The sequence below is a fragment of the Seriola lalandi genome, unplaced genomic scaffold (assembly GCF_002814215.2).
Source record: "Seriola lalandi dorsalis isolate HSWRI2012SDOR001 ecotype SW California unplaced genomic scaffold, Sedor1 jcf7180002054936, whole genome shotgun sequence".
Classification (NCBI taxonomy): Eukaryota; Metazoa; Chordata; class Actinopteri; order Carangiformes; family Carangidae; genus Seriola; species Seriola lalandi.
In genome coordinates this window covers 599,857-625,200 of record NW_019525488.1, presented here as the reverse complement: position 1 = coordinate 625,200, position 25,344 = coordinate 599,857, and the positions used below count along the sequence as shown (strand labels likewise).

Sequence of the window (25,344 nt, the reverse complement as noted above, 5' to 3'; positions counted from 1 at the left end):
TGTGTGTGACTCACCTGCCGTACTGGGTAAGGATTCCTGGGGGGAAGTAGGCTGTGTAGCAGCCCCCAGAGTACTCCTCCTCACACCAGTTCTTCTCCTCATAGTGCACCGGCTGAAACACACAGGTGAACACATGAATGAACAAATTTACCAACATAAAAGCCCCCGTTAAATATGCACATGACAGCTCACAGTGGCCGGCTGTCAAAGCCAAAACCGTTTCCCGCTCGTGTGCAGCCACCGAGTGAAAACACTTGTCATTGTAAATGGAGCTGAAAGAAACAGCCACACTCACGTGCAGCGCCTCCTCTGAGCCCAGCACCCTGGAGTAGATCTCACAGATCTTCTTCAGTCTGAAACCAGAGAGACAAGAGTTTGGATTAAACCCGTCCTGCAGCTTTATGTGAGAGAGTTAATCAGCTGTGTCGTCGTCGCCCACCTCTCCTCTTTGGTCAGCCCTGATAGTTTTCTGCACTTGCGGGCGAGGATGAACCTGGAGGAGAGGGAGAAGAGAAAAAATGATCCACACTGCGATCAGTACAGTGTCACATTCAGACACACTGTCCATTTCACGTGATGTGTTTCCACTCACAGGAAACTGGAGAGGGCCCAACCCTCAGAGTCTGTCTCTATTTTAGTAATACTTGTTAAAAAGTCCAGTTCCCAGTGAAATGACCGAGTCTTATTTAAAAAAATAAACATGTTTCTGTTGTTTTTACAGATTTACTGCGTCTTCAGCGGGAAACATCGGGCTTGGTGCCGCAGAGAAACACCTTTAAACCTTAAAGAATCAGCATTTAAATACTGTCACACCTCCGTCCTTTAAGGACGGAGGTGTGACAGCTCCGGAATGGGACAGTCACATGCTCTCGGGTGTTGAAGTGTAAGTATAATATCATTTATGCGATATATTCACCCCATGATAGCAGGCACCGTCCCATCAGGCTTTGTGTCATCCAGCGTCAGACCAATGGGAGCGCCCTCCTCCTCGATCACCATGCTGCCGCAGTAACCTGGACACACATCAGAAACACAGCAGCGTTAAAAAGCATGTCAGAGGATAAATGCTTTGACTCCGAGCCTGCGGGGTTAAAGCAGGTCGATGACCTTCCTCCAACAGTCTGTATTAATGATTTACTTCATGATTAAGTAAATGAGAGTGCGCTTCTTTACGCAGACGATGTTGTTCTCAGTGCGGCGACAGAAATCTACAAATCTCTGTCGCTGATGAACGGAGGAGTAAGAACTGGCAACTGGAGAATTAACATCATGTTTGGACGAAGTGAATTCTGTGAAGAACGTTGGTCTGTTTGTTGGGGTGGACTGGACCTGAGAACTGGGTGTGAACCACAGCAGACTGGGTGAGGAAACCCTCCCGTGGGGGAGACAGTCATGTGGTATTTACACACTGTATTGTGATGTGAGGAAACTTTAAAGGAATAGAGCTAATGTTCACTTTTCAGTTGTGTAAAGAAAAACGAGCAGATGAGATTCGGATGAAGCTGAAAAGAAAAGATCTCTCCCCGACTGAGGTGTGGCGTCTCAGCAGGACGTTGTGCTGGTGTTGAAGAACAGTTCAAGTGTGACGTTGGTTTATAACTCCAGAAAGAAGTTCTCCGGTAAAACTAAAACTAGATTGTTTCTTTATGAAAACACTTGAACTATTTGAGTATTTGCTTTAAAAAAGTTTCTATCAAGGCAGGGTTCCCGCTCTCTCTCTCTCTCTCTCTCCTCTCTCTCTCTCACCCTTTCTCCTCCAGAAGTTGTCTTTGTAGTAAACCATGCACTTGATGACGGAGCCCATGGGGACGCGGTGGATCAGCTGGTTCCTGAGTGGCGGGAGCTCGGGGTTAAAGTGCATCTTCAGATTCAGACCAGGAGGCGTGGCCAGGATCACGTACTTGGCCTGAGAGAGAGAGACAGAGAGAGAGAGAGAGAGAGAGACAGAGAGAGAGACAGAGAGAGAGAGAGACAGAGATAGAGAGAGACAGAGAGAGAGAGAGAGAGACAGAGAGAGAGAGAGAGACAGAGAGACAGAGAGAGAGAGACACAAACACAAACAGGACAGTGTGAGCTGCATCACATGGCACATGGCAGCAGGTTGCCAAGCAACCAGAGGATGGCAGCACAGAACTACTGTCGGCTGCAGTTTGTGCTTCAGACTGAGCTGATGGAAGAATTACATCTTTATAAATCTACGTTTATTATCATTAAACCAATAATATGACAATAATATGGTAATAAATATGTCTGCAGCGCTGGGAGACTGAAAGCAGCTTTATTTATACAGCACATTTCATCCCAGGTGGAAGAACTATGTGCGGCACAAAGAAGAAGAAGAAGAAGAAGAATTATCAAGGAAGTAACAACCACAAAAACAATGTGGAAAGTGTAAAGATAAAACATTAGACACTAATTAAAAACACATAACTCACACGTATGAATTAAAAACTATAAGAAATGAAATATTTAAGACCCAAAAGGTGTGCAAATTAAAACTAATAAAAAAAAGTAGGAATAAAATGTGATTAAAAAAATAATAAATAGTCAAATAAAAATAAATAAATAAAAGGAATAAAAGTTAAATGAAATGGTAAAAATATACGGAGAAGTCCTGCATTCAAAATCCTACTAGAGTAAGAATAGAGAATGCAAATGTCCCCTGTGATTATTAGACTGATGCCTCCAGTAGTTTGAAATACTTTACATCCTGGTTCAGGTCCGTCTGAAGGTCATAAGATAAATCTGTCACATGATTCATGAGAGAGTAAAGAAGAGGAAACTTTTGTGAAGTATTGGGTAATTGGAAATCTTTGGGCCTTGAACGGTTCTTTAAGTGAAAACGTGTGAAGTTCAGAGGAGGAGGAGACGCTGCTTTTTATTTCAGCTTTAAACAGTTGTGTGTGTTATATTTATAATCTTCTCCAGTGTTTTCAAATGTAAAACGTAGTGGCGTAGAGAGGTAGAAACACCCAGAGGAAGTTTGGCTGCCTCTGAATCATAACTAGGATTCTGTGTCGTGGCTGTAGTCGTGACGCTGCTTCACTGCGTTACCATGTAAGTCTGTTTGTCCAGCGTCTCCACCACCACCACGTCTCCGCTCTGGTCGATCCTGTAGACCGGAGACTGCAGCTTCACTCGGTCGCCCAGCTCCTTGGCCATGCACTCGCTGATCTGACTGGAGCCGCCTACGAACTTCCTCTCCTGCAGAGGAGGAAGAGGAGGAAAGAGAGAGAGAGCAGCGGTCAAGTCGTTGAGGAGGGTAAACTACAGAGAGCAGAGGCGGCTGGACTGGAGGGATCTAAACTAGTCTATTCAGTCTGACCCTGCTCGTAGCGCGACTCCATCCGGCCAATAAAACCTTCATGTCGGAGGAAAGCCGATAAAAATCTGTTGATTTATACTGGTTTTATCCTCAGTCCTCCCTCCATCACTCACTACCAATTTCTTCAACCAAAACGGAAAATGCGTTTGCAGAGCTCGGGCTGGCGACTCACTGCTGACTGATGGGGCGGACTGAGGGGGTGGAAAGCGATTAAGTGCTGCCAAAGCTCTCGTACACAAAATTAAATAGACAGTGACCTTTTCCATATGGTTAGTGTCAACGTCTTTCTGTTCTGTGTTCTCCCTGATCACAAACACATGCTGCGCATTCCTCTGTGGCATTCGGATGAATTTTTCCTGCCAGTCGCCGGAAAATTACGAGCTAAATAAACCTAAATCTGTTCTGGCAGCGCAACGAGGTGCGACTGAGCTTGTCTCGTTTGATTAAAGATGAGGTGACCAGATTTCTGAAATGAAAACCGGAAACTGTTTCCAACATTTTGTATTGTAATAAACTATTGTGAAGGCCGACTAATACAATGACGACTCTCTACCTTTGAAGCAGTTGTGAAGTATGTTTATTTTTGTTGTTTTACTGCTGGTTATGAACTCCTAACCAATGAGTGAGCCAGCTAACCTTTTCTTGGCCCAGAGACAAAAACAAAAGAGAAGAAAAATCTGATTTGATGGTTTTAGCTTCACTTCTGAAGCTGCTGTAGCTAGCAGCGAGCCCCCTCTGTTGGCCAAAACAAGCTCAGCGTTAGATGTATGTTTTTAATTACATACGTTAAAAAACTTGGACGTTTCCGGGGACAGCTCAACCCGAGGACAAGCCACCAAAAAACAGAGACATCTGGTCATCCTATGCTTATGTGCATGCACTGTTCACATACCCATGCACACACATAAACAAGAGTGAAATGAGGAGGTCTGTGACATCAGAGCAGGCCCACAGCAAGGTCTGTTTATTGAAACACAACCCCTATTCCTCGGTGGCTATGGCAACAGGGACACTCAGCTTGAAAAGTACGGAGTGCTCCAAGAAAACAGCTTTTGTCAGGCTCATCATTATGTGGAGCTGATCAGCGGTGAACCGAGCTGAACGTATCAGGGCTGATTCAGGAGGCTGTCTCTCTGCCTCCTGCAGCTGAAGTCCTGCACAACTTTATTTATTAGGCATCATCAGTTGGAGTTTCCAGTTCACCTTTTTTATTTTCCTTGTAATTAGAACCAAGTGCATCTGCCTTTCTTGGGAATATCCCAGTAATTAACGGCTTATTTTAATGGTAATTTATGAGGCGAATTTCCAGGAAAATACAAGATCTGTAAAATTCAGCTGCAACGTGACACTGTGGTGAATCAGCTCATGTCTTTGATACAGACACTCTGTCAAAACCAGATGTGTGGCTGCTTCGCTGAGCAAACAGGACAGCCCACGTGCACAGGGACAAATATAGATGCTGCGCACACACACACACACACACACACACACACACACACACACACACACACACTCGTACCTGTCCTCCGTTAGAAGTGGAGAAGATCCTCATGGTTCCTCCGCACTGCTTCACATACCAGAGGAACCACAGCGCCGACACCTCGTGGGGTTCAGAGGTCACGTTCACGTTGACAAACAGGGTGGCGAAGCGACGGACGGCGCTAAGAGACAGAGAGAGAGGGATTAACACCAGTTAACGTCACCCATCATTCTGCCGGTGTCTTTCTTGTCGTTGACTTCGTGTCACCTGGTCCAGCAGATTTTTTCAAAGAGCTGCTGCATGCTCATCTTGTCCCACTCCTCGGCGTGGGGAGCTCTCCAGGGCGCCTCTCTGGGAATCTGAAACACGAGGAGGAGGAGGAAGAAGATGAGCGAGGGACAAACAACGCTTAACAAAGAGCGGAGAGTGAAAGAAAAAAACCCTCGCTTTACCTCCTTGCCCATCTCATCCATCGTCCTCCACAGGTTGTTGAAGTCCAGCAGGACGATGGGGTTCCACATGGGGGGGAAGGAGCCTTTGAACGCGTACGACTTTCCCTGTTGAACACACAATGTTGTGATTTAAAACTTCACCTCCTGCTCAGCACCACTCTGTTGTATTCATACATGTCACCAACATCCTCTGGATATATGAAGATATAACTTTATAACATAAGGAATGCCCTTAGTGAAATCTGTATGTGTGCATATATTAATGTAAAAATTATGTGTTAACATTATAATTTTATTTATATGCAAGTTTATTAAAACAACAAATACTATATCTTTATATGTTTTTCTTATTAATTTCTCATTACTTTTAAACACATTTAACTCAAAGTGACTGTTTATAATATCAACATACACTGACAGGCTGTGTCTGTCTACAATATAAGCATTCATACATTTACTTGTATAGGCTCGATATATATGTCAATATATGAAATTGTTCCAATATCTAACAGGTTTCATATGTAATCTTTATATATATTTACATAAAATATAAATGTACAGTATATTTCATACAGGGGAATTCAATATATGTACATATATTACATTTGCATATGGGTCCTACTGATCAACGGTCAATATATTGATAATGATATTGGCCGTTCAGGTGAGATATTGAGGTATAGGTAGATATAGATATTTAGTGTTTGAGAGTCCAACATCAGCACTTTCATCTGGTTTGATGTTATAAGTAAAGTTAGAGTTCTTTATGTCACTGAATATGTACTATATATAAATTATTGAGATTTAAACAGCTGTTAAAACACGGGATTAAACTGATTAGTAGTTAAAAAGAACTGAGTCGACCTTAAATTGACCTCCAGTCTGATTAGTCACAATGACTGCGGGCGATATCCAAGTGGCGTGCGAAAGGTAAAGCAACAGCTTGGTACGTTGCCAGTTGCGCAACATTTTCCAGCAAACTCAAAGATTCGGAGTCATCAGTCACGATAAGAACAACTGCCATCCATGTGGTGTTTATAAGTCTGGACTATTGCTCTATTTCCCAACCACACAACTCATTTACCAATGTGGAGGCAGAGTGGGCAGGTTCAAAGGGAGCCATGGTTAGTTACGCCAACTCTCTGACATGGCAGATTTCACATTCAACTTTGGTTAAAGACGGACCTGAACCAGGACGAGGAAGAGGATGAGGAGCAAGAGAGAAACCAGGAACCCAGATACAACACGTCTCAGGTGAACCCAGGTCTGAGGAGAGCATTCCAGTACCTCAGCAATTTACCAGCTCCGTAGACTCCGGTCAGACCGCCTGTCCCAACCTTGGACCACAGTTTAAACCTAAACCCACCTACATTAAATCCATTTAAAAAAAAAAACATCTGGGGTCCAGATGTTTTCCCCTCTCATCTCCAGAACTGAAGAAGCCTCTTGTACGAGAGGCGAAACGTCTACAACCACGTCCAGCTGCCCTCCATTCAGCTTCTACCAGTTCACTAGGACTCATTTCAGTAACTGTAAAACTGGGTCCGAGAGTCAGAACCAGACGTTCGCCTGGACACTACCTGGACCTCCGTAACAGTCGCACTCGGGCAGAGGAAACTTAACCAACGAGAAAAAACGAAAACCTACTATTGTATAAGCTGTGCTGCTCTTTAAAATCAGCTTTGATCGCCAAAAACGGCGCCATCTTCTGGAGTTTCTGTACGTCTACGCCCTCTACAGGTGACGGATTCTCACCAGCTCGGTGAGATCTGTTTGGCTTGATGCCGTTTTTAGGTCAAACGTGATCACGATATGATAATAAAGGCATTTAATAGTTTAAAACAAAGAGATCGTCTTGGAGTTTTATGTCTGAATTCAAACACCTCAAACAAAGATCACATTCTGCTGTTTCCTAGCGAGCGGCGCTCCTCGCTGTGTAGAGGGAACTGTCCATTCATGCATGTGCTGCTGGTGTAACCGTGCATGGTCTCAAACGTCATTGACATTTAGATTTGACGGTTAAATTTGCTTTAAACTCCATTAAACTCCAGCTTCACCTGAAAGAAAAGGAGAGTGGCTCCATATAATGAAGCCTTTGTGCGAGCGCTCTCAGCCTCGCCGTGGATCACTCGTCTGGTTTCCTGGGATCACTCTCTTGCTGCTGCACTGAGCTTGAGCCAATAACAGCCTCTTATTATGGAAAGTATCTCATTTTGGTTTGTTATGTAATTTTCTGTCATTTCATCTGAGATTCTTTCCCGATCACACCGACGTACAACAGATAAATGTACTATTTTATTTTCTCTGTAAATTTTACTTGTTTGTTTAATTGTCCAACAATATGACTGCACGTGTGTGTGTGTGTGTGTGTGTGTGTGTGTGTGTGTGTGGTTTCCCCAGCTGCTATCAGGCTTTGCAGACATGCTAACTTGTATATAGAATTATGGGTTACTGTTTTTAAATGGTTAAAGCTAATTATCTATTTTTATTTCCATTTGTACATTTCTTTGTTTGAACATTTCACTCAGGTTGAACCAGCAGATACACAATATAAACGTACATCACTGTGGGAAGGTTTGGTACTCTGAGAACACAAACACACACACACACACACACACACACACACACACACACACACACAGCAAAAAAGTTTGACCTGAAAGAACCAAAGAGTAAATGATATTATGTGATTTTTTTAAATTGAACAGTTTGTAGCTCGTGTATCAGACGAAAGGAAAAGATCAAAAAGGCCCAAACAAACTGCCGAGGACGTGACTCCTGTTGGATAAAAATAACAGGATGCAGAGATTCACTGTCAGCAGCACGGAGCCTCTCCTCTGTGGTTGTTAGTGGCGCTCCACATATAGATTTATGTTAAATTTACTGAGGTGAAGGGGCGTCGTTTCATTCACGGGCAGTGTAGGAAGACAAAGCTCTTCTGGGAAAAGATCATTTCAAAGGAAATTCTGGCTTTTCTTTAATATTAAGGTTGTAACACAGTTTTTTTATCAAAAGGAAACAAATAATTATAGATATTTATTTTCTGCAAAAAGAGCGACTGCAGTGTTTTAAGTATACGACTCTGAGACCATCAAACTGTGGATTTAACAGATGCTAAAAACCTTCGCTGTAAACGAACATGTTAGTATGAGGAATCTCCAGTGCTTGAGAAAAACAACTTGTTCTTTGTGTTTTATGTCGCCTGCTTGTTTTTTCTGTCTTGGTGTGAGTTTATTGGACGACACAGAAACGATTAGTCTGTTGTAGTATCTCCACCAGCTGTGATACGTTAGTTAAGACAGTTTTCAGTATGACAGTTTAAAAGGTTCATTCTTACTTCATGTCTAAACTAAAACTAAGAACTAAAATCTAACCCTGTTTTCAGAAGAGCTCTGACCTCTATAAAGTTTCTTCCTACACCTGGAGGAGTTGTTTATAATCTGATAAATATCTGTTAGTATTATTTCGCCATGACAACGAACCATCTGAACACCGCGGAGTCAACACCACACTGTTTGGTTTTTAACGGCAACTCAGACAGAGGACCAAGTGTCTCACAGTACATCACCCACTGCTGTGCACTAAACTGTCCGTTGCCGTGGAGCAACAGGTCTGTCACCATGGTGACGCCAGCCAAGTGGATACAGAAGGAGGAGAGCAGAGGAGGAGGAGGAGCATCTGTGTCCACATCAGTGAGCAGAGAGTCAGTCACAATCATACACCAGCTGCAGGTTCGGATTCTTTACTTACTTTCACTTAAACATTCAGAAGTATTTGCATCAAAGTAAACTCAGAATATCAGAGCAAGAAAACGCAGACTACAAGAAGATTAAAGACGTGATCTGAGGTTGTTGTTGTAGTCGAGTCTCTGACGCGACACGAGATCAGAAAGATGTTACATATGTCGTTATGTAAATTTAGATTACACAGCATCATATATATTATCATAAATGATATATATTATCACTGGGTTATTAATGTGAAACACATAATTCCAAAGTTCAGTTGCAGAGCAGCGTTTATAAACCTGTCAAATAAAGTTACACATGTGGAGAAAAGGTTTCTTAGGCATCGACTTGAAGCCTCGAGGGAGGAGACGGTTATAAACCTCATGTTTTTAAAATGAGATAACGGCCCGTATGGAAACAGATGCAACAAAACTACACACTTCCTTCTTTACCAATGAGACATGTTAAAAGAATTCCTGTAGTTCAGACTTTCACAATCATCAGTCCTGTGAACGTGCAGACATGCACGACCTCCCCGCCGCCCGAGGTGCAGCCCGTGGGACGATCCGCCGCTCTTTCTCAATCTCTGATAACCAGGGAGAGTATTTTATCAAAGTCTGTTCCTCCATCTCTGATAGTGATGGCTCATTAATAAATCCTGTGCTGAGAGCTGCAGCTGCCTGTTAGCCAGCGGTTTGCTGATAAGGGCGGCTGGCGCTGGCCTTTAGGATTATAATCTGCCATAGAAAAGCTGATTAGCTACGCAGCTTGCTTGAAAGCTAGCGCTAATTACACAATGGCTCTGCTCACACGCTGCTTTACTCTTACTCTGGCTGCTGTCCTGTGAAGTAATGTCACCATCATATAAGTTAAGATCAATGTGAATTTCACCCCCGTGTTTTCCTCTGCTATTAATGTCAGACTTTTACATTCTGCAGCTCGTCTGTCTGAAGAGCCGCTTCGCTAACGACACAGTGCAGAGGTACAGCAGCAACACGTGCTGGAGGACAGGTAGCAGCTGCAGTCAGAGGGGACAGGTGAGAGGAAGTGACACTGCAGGAAGAGCAGGTGCAGGACGTTCTAAACGTTTCTATCCTGGTTCTTCGTCAGGGAAATGGCCGACATGTCAGAGCACGAGGTGCGTACAGACACAAAGTCAAATCAGAATAAATACTTTTTATTCTTGGGAGGAAAAGTTTTTACTTTAACTTTAACTGAAGTCTGAAATTTTACTTTTAGTGGTGTAATAACTAAAGCCCTGTTTAACTCCAGTTCCTCCTCCTTCAGTCTGTTTTCCTGCTTTTAAGTATTTTTTTCCTGCTGACAGTGACTCTGCAAAACTTTATTGATCCCTAAGGCGAAGACATGTTTTCATCAAGGAGGTCAGAGTTAAAGGTCGGAGGTACACTCAGGTACATGCTGGATAAATGAGTGAACTGTGTGGTTACATCTTCTCATTAGCTCCCACTGCACCCATGTTCATTTAGTCTGATGAGAGAGTCGTCAGGATCAACTTGTTGCTTTTGGTTTTTAAAATGGAGGTTTTCTGATAATAAGAAAATTACCAGATTTAATCTCGACTGTGTCTCTGAGTTTAAAATGATTCTCATTATTTTCTGCAGAGTCAGCTGTGGGAGCAGTGACACCAAAAAAAAAAAACAGAGTTCCCCTCATCACTGCACACATCCACAAACACACACTGTCTGACAGTGATAGGGCTGAGCGGCTTTTGATGAGGCATGCCGCCATGGAAACCAGCCAGGAAGCTACGAGAGGCGTGTGTGTGTGTGTGTGTGTGTGTGTGTGAGTGTGTGTGTGAGTGAGTGTGTGTGTGAGTCAGGGTCTTTGAGTGGATCTTGCAGAGATAGTAGCTAAGGAGACACAGGAGCTCCCGAACAGGAGAGCTCACACACGGCGTCCAGTCCTTCACTGAACCTCAGGTTTATTCTGCAGCTGCTGTCAGGAAGGTGATATTTCACAGCACTGCTGAAGTAGGTCAATGGTGCATTAGTGCGAAGGACACAGTGCTAAGAAGACCGGCCATGAAACCATAACTCAGCATGGATTCAAACTGAGAGATACTGTTATTAATCAATATACCACTGATCAGAGCTTATTGACTCCTTTGTGTCCATTTAAATCCCAGAGGACAGAAAGTGTGGCATTAGTTATTTCATTCTTTCTTCTACTGTATCATGACTGCAGACTGTAAATAAAGATGGACGTCGCCTCTGTGATGTCACCCACAGGTTTCTGAAGCTCAGAGTGAGCTGCTCCAACACAGCCATCTTGGCAGTGTCTGACCACGCCCCCTAGCTCCCAGCTATTTCAAAAATAGGCAAAGAGGAGGGGCTTGCATGGAGCTGAGACTTAGGCTGTAAAGCTGTAAAGCTGTTAAGTTGGACATTTTAACATGGGGACTGACTCACTGTTGCAGCCAGACTCTAGTGGCCATTAGAGGAACTGCAGCTTCTGGCTTCATGTTTCAGGTTGCCGTTTGATTCACGACCTTTAAGTTACACTTTCATGTCTGTAGGATTTCCAAGGCAAAAGGTACATTACAAACAGCTTTTTATATAATTCAGTGAAAGTGTGTTAGAGGCCAGAAGCTCAAAGTCCATCTCTGAAGTTGACATTTATTGACTTGAACACAGCCTTTGTTGAGATAAGTGCTCACACACACACACACACACACACACACACACACACACACACACACACAGGCATATATATATATAAAGTCGCCAGCCACACCAGGAAGTCCAGTGATTTACAGTAGGAGTAGTTTGAACCAGGGTACATGGCAGCAACAGCAAATCAAATCAGGTGGAGAGACACAACTGTGTTAAGGACAGCGGTGCGTCCACGCTAATGAGATATAGAGCAAAGAATAACAAGAACAGAGAGAGATGGCCTCAGTGTCTCTTTCTTTCTTCCTTCTTTTGTTTGCTTTTGCCATCCTTTCAACCACTCAGAGAAAAGAGAAACTGCATTACAGAGAGGCCTCAGGCGAAGATTAGCATCTCCAGTCGCTAATGACATGGAGGAAGTCGCAGCGAGGACACGGCGTTTGGTTTCCTTCTGAATGTTACCTCCGTCTTCTCTGAGAGTCAGAGGAGCGAGGGACGCCAGTGCCTGTTTTTAATGGCAGCTGCAGGTTGAATCACACTTCCATAGCAGATTGTACATTTCATCTGTCACGCACTTACACTCAGCTGTCGCTTCTGATTATCACCAGTGAACAGCTTTGAGCGTATGGAGACTTATTTGATAAATGTGACAAATTCCCTTCATGACACGAGGATTTATTATTGTATAAGACTGAATTAGTTTTAGCTAGGTGTTCCTAATAAACTGCCAACTGTCAGCAATGTTAGCTGATAAATATATTAACGACCTCCATGGCCAACTGAATGATCTATCGTCTATTGCACAACAGCTCAGAATCAGTTTGCTCTACTTTCTGAAACCGAAGGACACATCTGGAATATGTATGCATCCGTCACAGACGTCACATCGCCGTAGAATATTATCTGCTGTCGTAAAAACACACACACAAACACACACACACACTGGGACACTCACCTTGACATAATGCACCAGGCTCTCCTGCTCGTTCACTTTGTACGTCTTTATGTTGTACTCTTTGGCCAATCGGAGGATGCGGTTCTGAGTTGGTCCGATGTAAGCCCCGCCCAGATCAACCCACTTTGTCTCCTTATTCTGAAAAACACACACACAAACATGACAAAAGAGATCATTTACATTTCACAACAGTTAGCTAACAGCTAACAGTTGTCCATACACTAATACAAAGAAGAACTGGATCAGATACATGCTACAGCAGCTCAGTGTGTGTATAAATGTCTGCAGCCTTTTTTCCTTGTTGCTTCAATGAGTCAAAGAACAGCTCATCTCAGTGTAATTTCAGTTTAACTTGAGCTGCAAACCACAAACCACAAACTGCTTCAAGTCAAACTCTGGGAGTAAAGATTACACAACCGTCTTGGAAAGGCAAATGCATTCGCACATTTTTAATATCTAGCTAGACCGTAGTGAGATTTCAATGCATCTTGAATCAGAGAGCTATCTAATTCGCCCAGAACGCATGAAGTGACTGAGTGTAAATGAGGTCATTGATATAAACAAATACATGGGTAGAGTCTCAGCCAACATCCACACGACTACATTTCATTTTAAAAACAGTGTCTTCAAACGGAAAAGACAGTTTTAGCTCCATATCACAAACAAGGTCTGTCCATACCAACACCTGAAAACACAAACACCTGATCACGTACCCTGGGCATGTACAAGCCGGTGTAAACAGGAAGTAGATTGTCTGCTCTGCATTTGATTAGTTGAAAATAATATTACAAACAAGGAACAACAAAGCAAAGACAACACGGTCAGAAATGCTTGTATTTCATTATCATGTTGTATTCAACACTGGTAGTCAAGGCTGAGGAGAACCAATCAGGAGAGACTGTGGGAGTCTGTCATCATTTTCAAAAGTCTCCATTTTCGGTCCCCGAGGAGGAAAACGTAGCAAAAGAAATCTTTTTTTTTTTGGTCTCATTTTTCGAAAATATTCATCACAAAGAACAGATACTTCATATGGAGTACCACAAGGCTTTGTCCTGGGTCCACTACCTTTTAGTTTTTATATGCTGACAGTAGGGCTCGTCATCCATAAGCACGGTATTGAATGTCACCCGCTATGCAGATTACACCCAACTCTACATGTGGCTGTATTTCCTCACAACCAAACTTTATATTTGAACCCTAAGTCTAAACACAACCATAAAACAGTTTAATAATGCTGTAGTTTTCTCTCCTGGTCTTACCCGCACAGTGAAGGTGCGACCGCCGACGCGATCCCTGGCCTCCAGCACCACAGGGTTCAGTCCATGGGCTTTCAACAGCTTGGCTGCACTTAACCCTGCAGACAGACAGAGAAACAGGGAGGTGAGTAAAGGCACATATTTAAGTCTCAATTCCCATTTGTAGTATTCACACAGTAAAGGCACACAGGAATGGAGGAGTTAGTGCCTCCCGTGAAAGAAGCATTTCGTCATGTCTTTGTGAGTGTCTTGATTAGGTAACGTTCAGACAAACTGGATGTATGAAAAACAAATCCTGTCTCTTCTGCTACAGTTTGTTTGAATTGTTTTCTTTTGTGCTTCTTTACTGTATATCCTTTTTGTGCACAGGTCTCTCTTGAAAAGGGATTAAATTGAGGATTAACTACCTAACATTTGCCTTTTGAATGACTTGGCTGGATATTGAGAGAGCTATGGGAAGGATACACATGGCCTCAGACAATCCCTGTCACAACTTTACACAGAGAGTGATTTATAATGATGAGATAGCGATAAATACTTAAGTATATGGACACTTCAACACCACACCTAAATGGGATTGTTGAAAGAGCATGGGTGTGAAACCATAAATCATGCTTTTTCTGACAGTTTGACAGATGGGTGTTAATAATACTACAGTACCCATGAGCCTCGACTGAAACACAGCAGCATAGTAGCTGAATTCATCCTAAATGATTTAATCAACTTCTTAGCTTCTACATGACATTATTTTTTAAACTCTTATTGGACGGTTGTTACCTAAATGCACCTTGAGATTGGTACTTCACGCCTTGCTTTATGTTTTTATCTACATAAGCTTTTACCTTTTGACAAAAATATTTTCTAACAATATTTTTGCACCAATGATTCATCTGGGAGAGTTTCAGAGTCGACTATCACACGTCCCCAAAACGGCACCTTATTTCTTCGGAGCTCTATTAGTGTTTGATGAGGTTGAAGTCAGGGCTCTGTACAGATTAGTCAAGTTCCAAATAAAACCCTTTCATCACTGACTCGAGGGCATTATCATGTTGAAACAGGAAACTGTTGCCAGAACGCTGGAAGCACAAGCCATGGAAAACAGTCCCAGATCAAAAGTACATAAAAGTATATAGATGTATGTGTACTTGTGGCCATCTAACACCTTAGCAAAGACTGATAAAAGCAGAATACAAGAACAGGCACCCACATCTGTGCAAATGTTGTTCTAGCCTTTGCCCTAAATTCCCTTCTTGCCTTCCCATCTTCACCTCTTACTCTCTCCATCCAAATCCTGCTAAGCCCTGTTAAGGCCAGCAGGGTTTATATTAGCTTAAACATAGTTTGTCCTGTATTACCCAACTTCAGCCCCCCCCCCCCCCCCCCATCCCTGTACAAACACACCCAGCCTGCCAGGCTTTGGAGAAAGCATTAGCCCTGACCAGAGGAGGCTCGCAAATCTTCCCCCCGTTAAATTGATGCCATTACCTGCGCTCAGCTCAAAAGGTCAGTCTCTGTCTTGGAAAACAAAGAGCATCTGTCTGCATCTCTTGTTTATGCCAATAGCACTCACTGCAAAAAGTAGCCTCCTGTTCAGATAGGGCTTTGATCAGAAAACAAACTTGATTGGAATGATTAAAATATAATTTCTTTTCTTTCTTTGATAAAAAAAGCCTTGTACATATACGACCAGTACATTGGTGTAAAGTTCTCATCACTTCAAAGGATTCAGACTGAGCTTTCCCCCTGTTGTTTTTCTCAGTTTCCCCACCATGAAACAAAGAGGAGGAGGAGGAGGAACAAACTGTGCTACTGGAAAAATCAACCGACTGTTCCCGAACTCAACTTCAGCTCAGAGGAGAGACAGATTGAAATTCAGCTCATGCAGCGAGGAGGCAGAAACAACCAAGAGAAAGAGAGAAGGAAAAATGTGAGATGATTTGAAGGGAATTCTGTTTTTGAAATCGGAAAATATGTGTGAATCAAACAAATTCTTCATGTATTTATTTGTTCTTTCCAAGGGCCTATATACAGAGAGATTTATACATTGGACAAACATCTGCAGTCCTCTGGAGATGTTTCTCTTGACTGTGAGAGAGATAGTGCAAACCAAACACAATCATTCACATCAACATTTTCCAGCTGCAGCAGAGCAGGCGAATCTGCAGAGTTTAAAACTTCAGGAGGCTTTTAGCAGGTTCAGATACTACACAAAGTTTTTTGGAGGATAGAGCTAACTTTAAAAGACAGGTTCACAAGTTTTCAAATCCAATTTAAAACAAGACTGGATCCAACCCTTACATATGGCTGAACCGCATTGTGTCATCATTCAGTCTAGTATCAGCTGGTTTCACTCTAATATCAGCTGGTTTCAGTCTAGTCTCAGCTGGTTTCAGTCTAGTGTCAGCTGATTTCACTCTAATATCAGCTGGTTTCAGTCTAGTATCAGCTGGTTTCAGTCTAGTATCAGCTGATTTCAGTCTAGTGTCAGCTGATGCAACCAGTGGTGTAACTTCATTACTCATCAGTCAGTCAGCAAGGTTCACGTTCATGGGGCTGGGCCTGCTGTTGCGGTCCAGCCAACAATAATCAAGTGACGATGAAAGAGTTTTTACTTGCTATAAACAATCCTCACTGATAACAAAGGCAAACCCTTTCAGTGCAAGTGATGGGGTTAAAATCTTTTAAAATCCTTACCCTTTGCTAAAATGTAGATATAATATTGATCTGCAGCCAGTGTGAGGCGTCAGCCTCATCTGGGTTACACAGCTGAACCGGGAATCTTTCAAAGTTATCATCCCTGCACCAAAACCCAAAAGAGGAACAGAAAGAAGGAATTTTAGATTAAAAAATAACTTTGGAAGACTCAGATTTGAGTTGAATAACTGATTACACTGAGCAGAAACCTGCTTCAGTGTTCAGAGGAGTGAAAATAGCGAACCGGTCCACTCCCAGCCATGAAGAATACGCCTGAAGGGATTACCAATGGAGGAAAAAGGTCAGACAGTCTTTGGTGGAGACCATGAAGAATCAAAGAGAGACAACACAAATTTCTCCTCCTCCCGCTGCCGTCCTCACTCTGAGCCACACTTCCTGTGCTGGTCGAGGCTTTCTGCACCTAAAGACATGCTTGATATTTATCAAACAGACGCAGCCGCCTTGAAGCGCAGTCTTCCTGTCATCTGAGGCGCAGCTGCCGCGGCGTGCATTCAGCCGGCCGCCTCCCTCCTTTGTGCGTATGCGTTTAAGGAGGGATCACACAAGAGCAGCAGGGAGGAGATATGATAAGTGAGAGTGATTGTGCTGTACATCTATTGGTCAGGTGTAAATACGTGCAGGTATATTAAACACTAGGTCGAACTGACCTGTGTGGCATGAAAACCTCAATGACGAGACCAAAAATAAAAAGTGTGCGGAGAGTAAAGACGTGAGACCAATCAGAGCCGTGGCTCATTGTGTCCTCATTAAACCTGAAGTTCACTGAGCTGCTCATGACGCACCTTTGTGTCCGTTTTATATCATTTCATCTCGTTTTTCATTTCCGCAGAGGTGTGTTTAATGATGTCTTTTACTGCGTTAGTTTACTGCAGGTAGAAATGATTAACACGTGTTAAATAATACACTCCCAAACACGTTTTATCAGAGGGAGTTGTAAATGTCGTGCTTTCGTTAATTTCTATTACATCACCACGTTTTGATTGTTTCTCTCAGCGTGATGATGTTAGACGGATCACATCCTGCTCCCAGCTGCAGCTGCAGAACACGAGGCGGCTGCGTTATAAACTCCATCTCTTCTACAGTTTTATTTGTCCTCCCATGTCTCTTTTCTTCGTCTCTTTGTTTCTCCCTCTCCCCGTCTCTCCCTCTCTCCTCCACAGCACCTTGGGGCTCTGGGTGACCTAATTGTCTCGTCCCTCCGAGATGTTTGAGAGGAAGAAAACACAGAACCGACTGGGTGTGTACGTTATTTTTATTGGCCCAAAAATACTGTTATTTATGTGTTTGACCTGAGATTTCCATGCAGAGCCACAGTACACTTAAAGCTGCTATGCAAACTGCACACACACACACACACACACACACACACACACACACCTTACTAACAGTAGAATATCGGAGTACACAAACCAAGTGTGGACGTCTGTTTCTTGTCATTTTGAAAAACAAATATAAACTTACTCCAATTTTTATTAAAAATGAAACAGTCTAACTTCTAAAATCTATAATCATATAAAGTCAGTCTCTAGTTTATTTTATCAATTAATTTAATCATCATCTCATTTTTTCTCCTCAGTTATTTGTTTTTAAATGTTTATCTTATCATTTATTTTTATCGTTCATCCTCAATTTCATCTTGTGACAGCAGCGGCCAGAAGAACCAATGTCTAGAAGAATCATTCCAACATGGAATCAATAACTATATATTGTGTATGTGTAAATCAATGGCTATTAATATAGTCGGCTAATATGGAAACATAACCCCCCAAAGTAGAGACATAATTATAGCCTGGTTTATGGCATGACCTCCAAAACGTGCCCTGTTGGTTCATCAGTCCACTGTTGGATAGACCACACACACACACACACACACACACACACACACAGTTTGTTCCTGCCAAGTGGCTCCATCTTAACAATTACTGTTGTCAAGGAAACTGTGTCTGTCCCTATCTCTTTTTCCAGCACAGAGGGCAGAGGATGAAAAGGAGTGTGTGTGTGTGTGTGTGTGTGTGTGTGTGTGTGTGTGTGTGTGTGTCTGTGTGTGTGTGGAAATCCCACTGCTTCTGGACTGAGTCTCTGCCATATTTGACTGTATAATTCAACATGAATACACACAGAATCCAGTCCAACACACACACACACACACACACAAACACACACACACACACACACACACACACACACACACACACACACACATACACACACCAAAGGCATCTGTGTGCAAAGTGCTGCTTCCTTACACAATTGGTATAAAGTACATCTCTAATCATTATTATTTGTAGTATTGATTATGTATTGAGTCAGTGTTGACTATTGATCATGGGCGTGTTGTCTACACTGATTATTGGCTTTGTTAACACACAACATAAACAATGTTCGTGGACAAGTTGAATACTTGTACATGAAAATACAATACTCAGCAAATTAAAGTGTATTCTGAGCAGGGTGTGTGTGTGTGTGTGTGTGTAGTGTGTGTAGTGTGTGTGTGTGTGTGTGTGTGTGTTTCTTTGTCTACATATGTCAGTTTAGCCATAGGCTGACAACATGTTCAGGGCGTATCCCTCCTCTCACCCACTGAATGCTGGGATATGGGATGTATGTCTGCACACCCCCGCAGCCCTGAACAGGAGATAAAGTGATAAGGAGAGAACAATGGAGATGTTTTTTCCCTCAGTTATTGCAGCTGCAGCTGCCGCCTGGTTTTAGACCGCCTGGTTTTCTGGTTTTCTGGTTCCTTCTTTTCTGATTGGAAATTTAATTATTTCATAAATTAAAATTAAATAATGAGGCTGACAAAGATGCTTCTTGTAAGACTGATATGAATCCTGTCGTAGCATATTAGCTGCTCTACCTAACCATCTACCAAACATGATCCTGAGCACGACATCCTGTTGCTCATTTACAGGCTTTTGGATATCGTCTCAGATAAGTCTGTTTCGTTGGTGATGCACAGGTCAGAGTTTTAACAACCACACCTGCCTGATCTGCCAACCTGCAAAAATATGCATCAATCATTCACCCATAATGCATTTCTGTAGCACACGTTATTTATGACTTAGTTGAAACGTTGCTTTGTCACTTTCTGACCCAAACCCGTCCGACTAGTGGAAGAACCTGCAGGTTACGTGTCGGTTAGAAACCACATTGTGTCTAATTATATGAATCTAAATTTTCCTTTAAGATCCTGTGAGCATTTCCTGTTCCTGTCTTTATCTCCCTCCGTTTCCCCTCGTTCCGCCTCTCTACCTGTGATTCGTCTTTTCACTCCCAATTACCCTGAGCATCATTTCTCCCCCAGTGTTTCCCAGTTAAATCACATTAAAAGGCCTCAGTGACGGCAGATGAGAGACGTACACCGTCAGCTCAGAATCCATCTCCAGTGTCTGTTCTTACTTTACATACAGAGCGTGCAGCGTACGTTCACAGTTACCGACAAATATCTGTAATACGACAATAATAACAATTATAATATCATACTTATTTTCAGCGCTTCCACAGATGTTTATCATGTCCTGTCCCTCTCATTATTGCCTAGCCCAGTATAAAAACATAAACAACGAAAGTCCTTCTCTTCCCGGGCAACAAAGGTCCCAACGGATCGGATCCTTGTGGCCAAACATATCCCAAGATTCATTGCGCATCAGTAGTGAAAATAATGTGGCAGCTAACAGCAGTGACAGAGAGCCTGAGAGTCACACTGTTGAATGTAAGTGTTGAGTTTCAGCTCAGCAGCTAACGGTACAACTGCTAAAACCAAGAGACTCAAAACATCAAGCCCGTATGCTAACGGTTAGCTGTCCAGCTAAAGAGACACTCTCTGCGTGCGCATGAACGTGCGCTACACTTTAGAAAACGCACCTCTGTGTTTCCTTTGCCGAGAGTTAAATGAGAAGTCTGACATCACTTTCATGCCTGTGCAGTAAATGTGAAGCTACAGCTAAGAGACAGTTAGCTTAGCTTAGCATCAAAACCGACAACACGGGGAAACAGCTGGCCTAATGAAACCACCACTTTTTCCACTTCAGTTTTCTGATGAATTAAACAAAAGGTGCCTGTTTTTACCTTTGAACAGAGGCGGGCTAGCTGCTAGCTAAACTTAGCTAACCAGCAGGTGGTTGTACTTTCATATTTGATGAACTGAGCCCTTTAAGCACATCTTTGTATTTCATAAATTGTTAATGTGGTTGTCACATATCATAAATATTTCATGTGTGACAGTATCAACAGTCTGCAGCTTCAGTCTTTGTCCCTGACTTGTCATTTCACCAACTCCACTGTCTCCTGAGAACTGAAAACGTAAATAAAACATGAAGCGAGGAATCGCTTAATGTTTAATAAAACACACATTTCCCAACCAACCACCTGACAGCTGTTCTGTCTCCTCAAAGGATTCTGCACGACGCCGAGCTGCTAAACACCGTCACTGACTGACATTTTATTTTCTTTGAAAACTTACTCTGAGTGTGTGTGTGTGTGTGTGTGTGTGTGTGTGTGTGTGTGTGTTTCTGCACCTCAGCAGAGTGTCCTCTTCACAGGAACACAAACAAAAAAAAAATTCAATAGCAGCTGAGTGACAAGTGAGCCACTTGAATCAGGGCCTCTAAAAGGTTCCATATTGATCCGCAGTGGGAGACATTTACAAGATGCGCAGCAATCACACCCCCCCCCCCCCCCCGTCTCCTGTTCTCAGCACAGAGACACTGATTGGATGTTTATGGGAAACAAACAGAGGAGCAATATTGACAAGCAAATTACATGACGGCTTGAAATAGAGACGGACAGATGTGAGACAGGAGAGTAAACAAGTGTGTTGTCTTCTAACGAGACGCCTCAAAAGGTTTTACACTGAATATTTTATAAAGATTCAAAACGGCTTTATTCACCAGATGCAGCGTTAAACTCTAACAACAGTGAGTCTTAGTGAAGTCATGGGTTGACATTTTGGAAAGTACGCAAAGAGACGATAAATAAATATGTATAAACTTGTCATTTTTACGCTTCAGTTTTTGTCTTTTCTGAACAAAGGAGATCTGGTTTGTAAAAGACGGAGAGTTCCAGGTGTTGGTAGGTTGATATGTTTCTGTCAGACAGAGCCAGGCTTTCCAGTCTTCATGCTAAGCTAAGTTAGCCAGCTGCTGGCTGTAGCTTCATATTTCCCGTACAGACGTGGGAGTGGTATCAGTGTCTGAAGTGTTGATCCATCAGAAGATATAAAAACCATCTCAGTGTAGTTTTACATCTCCTCTCTCAGGCTTCTCTCTGCAGCTCTAGTAACAACAGGTCTGTGAGCCAATCAGAAGAGAGGAGGCTCTGAGCCTCTCTTCTGATTGGCTGACTGTAGTAGTGAATAGTTGTTGATTAATTCTCTTCTTAATTCTGTAATTTCAGGTGAGTGCGGCTGAAAACAAAAGTACGAGGAGTGATTGATAAGTTTGTCTAAGGTAGAAGGAGTTCTCTGGATTGCTTATGGAGTTCATCTCTGAGTGATGACGCAGAACATTTAAAGTTCTTAACTTCCTGTTGTATGACGAGCGTTTGAGGCGATGTCGTCAGTTTTAAGGACGGCGCTGACCCGAGACAGAAATATCACAGAAGTTACATCCAACAAGAGTGAAACTCATCTCCCTCCACCTGAGGCCACAAACTGATCAATCACCCTCCAACAAGAGAATTTAAAGCAGCAGTCAGACGTCAGACATCAGGCGGAGCAGTGTTAAAGGAGGATCAGGTAGGAAGAGGGTGGGGTGGCGGAGAGGACTTCCTGGAAAGGTGTGGCTGTCGGTACCTGACAGAAAGCAAATAAGTATTCCTTTAAATGATTAGATGTCAGGACAGAGTGTACTGAGTGAACACAGCTCACACAAAGGAGACGCAATCTGCCCGACAAACACACCTGCCTCAGATCCCTCGCTCAGTGAACCACAGGTGGAGACGGCGACTCTTCCAGTCGCACAAACATCCATCAGCTTCATGCTGCTTCTCTCACAATCAGTGTCATCATTTATGAAATTAACACAGCTGAGATTACAGCTGCACGCGTCTCACGCCTTTACCTGCCGCACGCAAAGACAAACACAGAGGCACGGGCACGCATGTGGACACACACGCACACACACACACACACACACACACACACACACGAGCTGTCCGTCTAATGATTATATGTGGCGGCTCAGCCAACACGTTCTTTTGTTTGCACAGCTGGACAGAGAAAGTGGCGTTCTGGGATTGAGTCTGTGTTGATGGAAATGAGTGCGGCTGTCAGACGAGGTTCAGGGTTGCTGCTGCCCAGGGATCGTTCAGACCTGACGTGAAGGCCGACAGTGTATCTACAGCTGCACCTGACAGGTAGGAAGGGACTGAAAAGTCCTGCAGCTTTAAAGACTCGAAGAGGAAGATGTGAAGAGTGAAGTTCTGATTCAAGAGGCGACGGCGTCCGCTCGCACACACATTAATGTTATTATTACAGGGTGCATAATGTGTGCGTGCTGGTGCTAACGTCGGTCTGGAGCGCTGCCGTCCTTGGCTGTTCCCCAGCTCTCTGAATACCAGCACTCGTTTACAACAACAGTGAAGCACATCGGAACAGCTGCAGAGTTTAAATACAGACTGTAAGTGACCAGCAGCTGCTAGCAGAGACAACAAGGTCAGAGACACTGTGAGTCATCATCATGTTGTATTCACCACTGGTAGTCCAGGCTGATGACAGCCAATCGGGAGAGACCGTGGCTGTCCAGACTACAACACAACCCCCGAGTTTTCAAAATAAAACATGGTCAGCAGCGTTTCGGGGACCTTGCAGAGACATTACCTGGAGCCTGACTCTTACCTGAACCATAAGCACCACTTCCTGCCCAACGCTTAGCTTCTCCTAACCTTAACTGTGAGCGTGGGCCCGAATCTTAAACCTGATGATGACACCGGAGCGACGTGTTGGCGTTTGTGTCGCCTGATGAATCTCAGTCCAGTGCTCGCTCTCTTTTAGCTCCGTGTTTGGTCTCCACCAGCTGCTCTCTACCTGCGTCTGTCTGCTGCTCAGCAGGTGAAAACATCTGCCTGCTGAGCCACGCCGACCCGCACAGATGAACAGTGAGCTGCATGAAGCCGAGAGGAGCTGCAGCTTCTCTGGAGGTTCATCACTCCAAGTTTAATGAAGGTGCTAACACGTGCAGCTCACAGCTGAACCAAACACCAGACCAGCAGCAGGTCCAACCTTCATGTCCGTGCGAAGCCCTGACAAATATAAATACCACTTATTTTAACCATGTAAACATCACTGAATAAACAGTGTGCACGTCATAGACCCCACACACATTGTTTTCAGTGCGAGTGCCGCTCTGACAGGCCTCGTCACGCACACGCCACTGACCTGGTTCCCAGTGTTCATGTGTGTAAACGGACGCATTCCTGCCGCTGCAGCTCCCAGACGCCTGCTGTCTGCTGTCTGCTGTCTGCTGCGCTTAAAGGAAATCTCTGGTTCATTTCAACTCGGGTTTTATTTCTATTGCTCTGAAAATCAGTCCCATCAGATGTGATGAACACTGACTGAAACAGTTGCTGCGACCGACGTCACTAGAAACAGTCACACACGGCCACAAATAGGTTTAAGCCGTTTGACAAGCGTTAGACAAACAGACAAACTTGCCTGGAGGGAAAAACAAACTGAAATGATGATTCAAACGTTTTCGTGTGAACAGGCCGTGTCATCTTAGACCTGCTGTTCCTGCTGTAGTCGTGTGCAATGGGGGATTATTATAAACACTACAGGTGCGCACACTCCAGGTCTGATCACCTGACTGCTCATCCCGTCAGTCCTGTATTTAACCATGTTGCCATGGAGCTGAAGTCCTGATGTCGACTTCCTGGAGTTCACTTTTCATATTCGAACACAAGCTCCCATGAAAAACGTCACCGTAATTTTTTAAACTTCAGTTTTCAAATCCATCAAACTCATTTCTGTCTGTGATCTGTAACGTGACGTTTAGCCCGCAAACAGCTAGGGCTTATGGGAAATGGTGTTCATTAAAGGCCACGAAAGACATTACTGGATAAACAACTACAACATTCGACATCTACAGTCCTTCTCTAAACTCATGAAACGAGTCACATGACAAAGTGTCGATGAAGTCTCTGTAAAGATGCTGGACTGTCAGTTTTCAGTGTATTTACAGCTGCATGAGGTTTTCTTACTTCTGGTTTCACCTCCTGTTCTCGTTACCAACAGAACCGATGGTCACGGCCACGACAACTAGTTACAACAACAACAACAAAAACCATAATATTCCTTTATCTAGTTCAGTCTGTGCTCCTGTTCTCAGTCATGTGGCGAAGCAGACGTGGAGAATATCCTCATTTAACTTCCCTGCTCCGACTGAAGGTCTGAGAGGATCCCGGCAGTTTACAGCCCCCGGCTCGCTTCTCTAAATCATCCACTGCACAGTTCATGAGGGCAAACTGCATCAGACTGACTTTGATTTTCACCTCTCACTTCTCGTCTGCGTCCAGTTCCCTGTTCAAGTTCTCGTTTCCCTTTTCCTGCCTCAGATCTTTCTGATTCGCTCCTCATTTCTTTCTCTCTTTACATGTCTCACGTTCTCAGCTGCTCGGACAAAACAAGAGGAAGTGGTTCCCTCCTTCCCTTCCCTGTTATTCCTGTTTTCCTCTCCTCCTTCATCCTCCTCCTCCTCCTCCTCCTCAGCATCCTCTCTGCTGCTGCTGGTTTGATAACAGGCTGTCACAAGTGTTTAATGTTTTCTCAGAAAGTGCTGGTTGCCCCTCAGGGAGGGGGTGGGAGGGT

General features: G+C 43.5%; 1 protein-coding gene across 1 annotated transcript in view; it reads right to left on the bottom strand.

Moving 5' to 3' along the window:
• The window catches only part of maoa (monoamine oxidase a), a 29,873-nt gene that overhangs the window by 2,847 nt on the left and 1,682 nt on the right, over positions 1–25,344 (bottom strand). The window contains exons 2-12 of the mRNA XM_023393488.2: positions 13,830–13,924; positions 12,571–12,708; positions 5,258–5,362; positions 5,073–5,164; positions 4,845–4,986; positions 3,055–3,204; positions 1,747–1,906; positions 917–1,013; positions 440–493; positions 296–353; positions 15–112 (exon numbers count right to left, since the gene is read on the bottom strand). Coding sequence (XP_023249256.1) covers positions 15–112; positions 296–353; positions 440–493; positions 917–1,013; positions 1,747–1,906; positions 3,055–3,204; positions 4,845–4,986; positions 5,073–5,164; positions 5,258–5,362; positions 12,571–12,708; positions 13,830–13,924 — 1,189 coding nt within the window. The remainder of the gene's footprint in view (positions 1–14; positions 113–295; positions 354–439; positions 494–916; positions 1,014–1,746; positions 1,907–3,054; positions 3,205–4,844; positions 4,987–5,072; positions 5,165–5,257; positions 5,363–12,570; positions 12,709–13,829; positions 13,925–25,344) is intronic.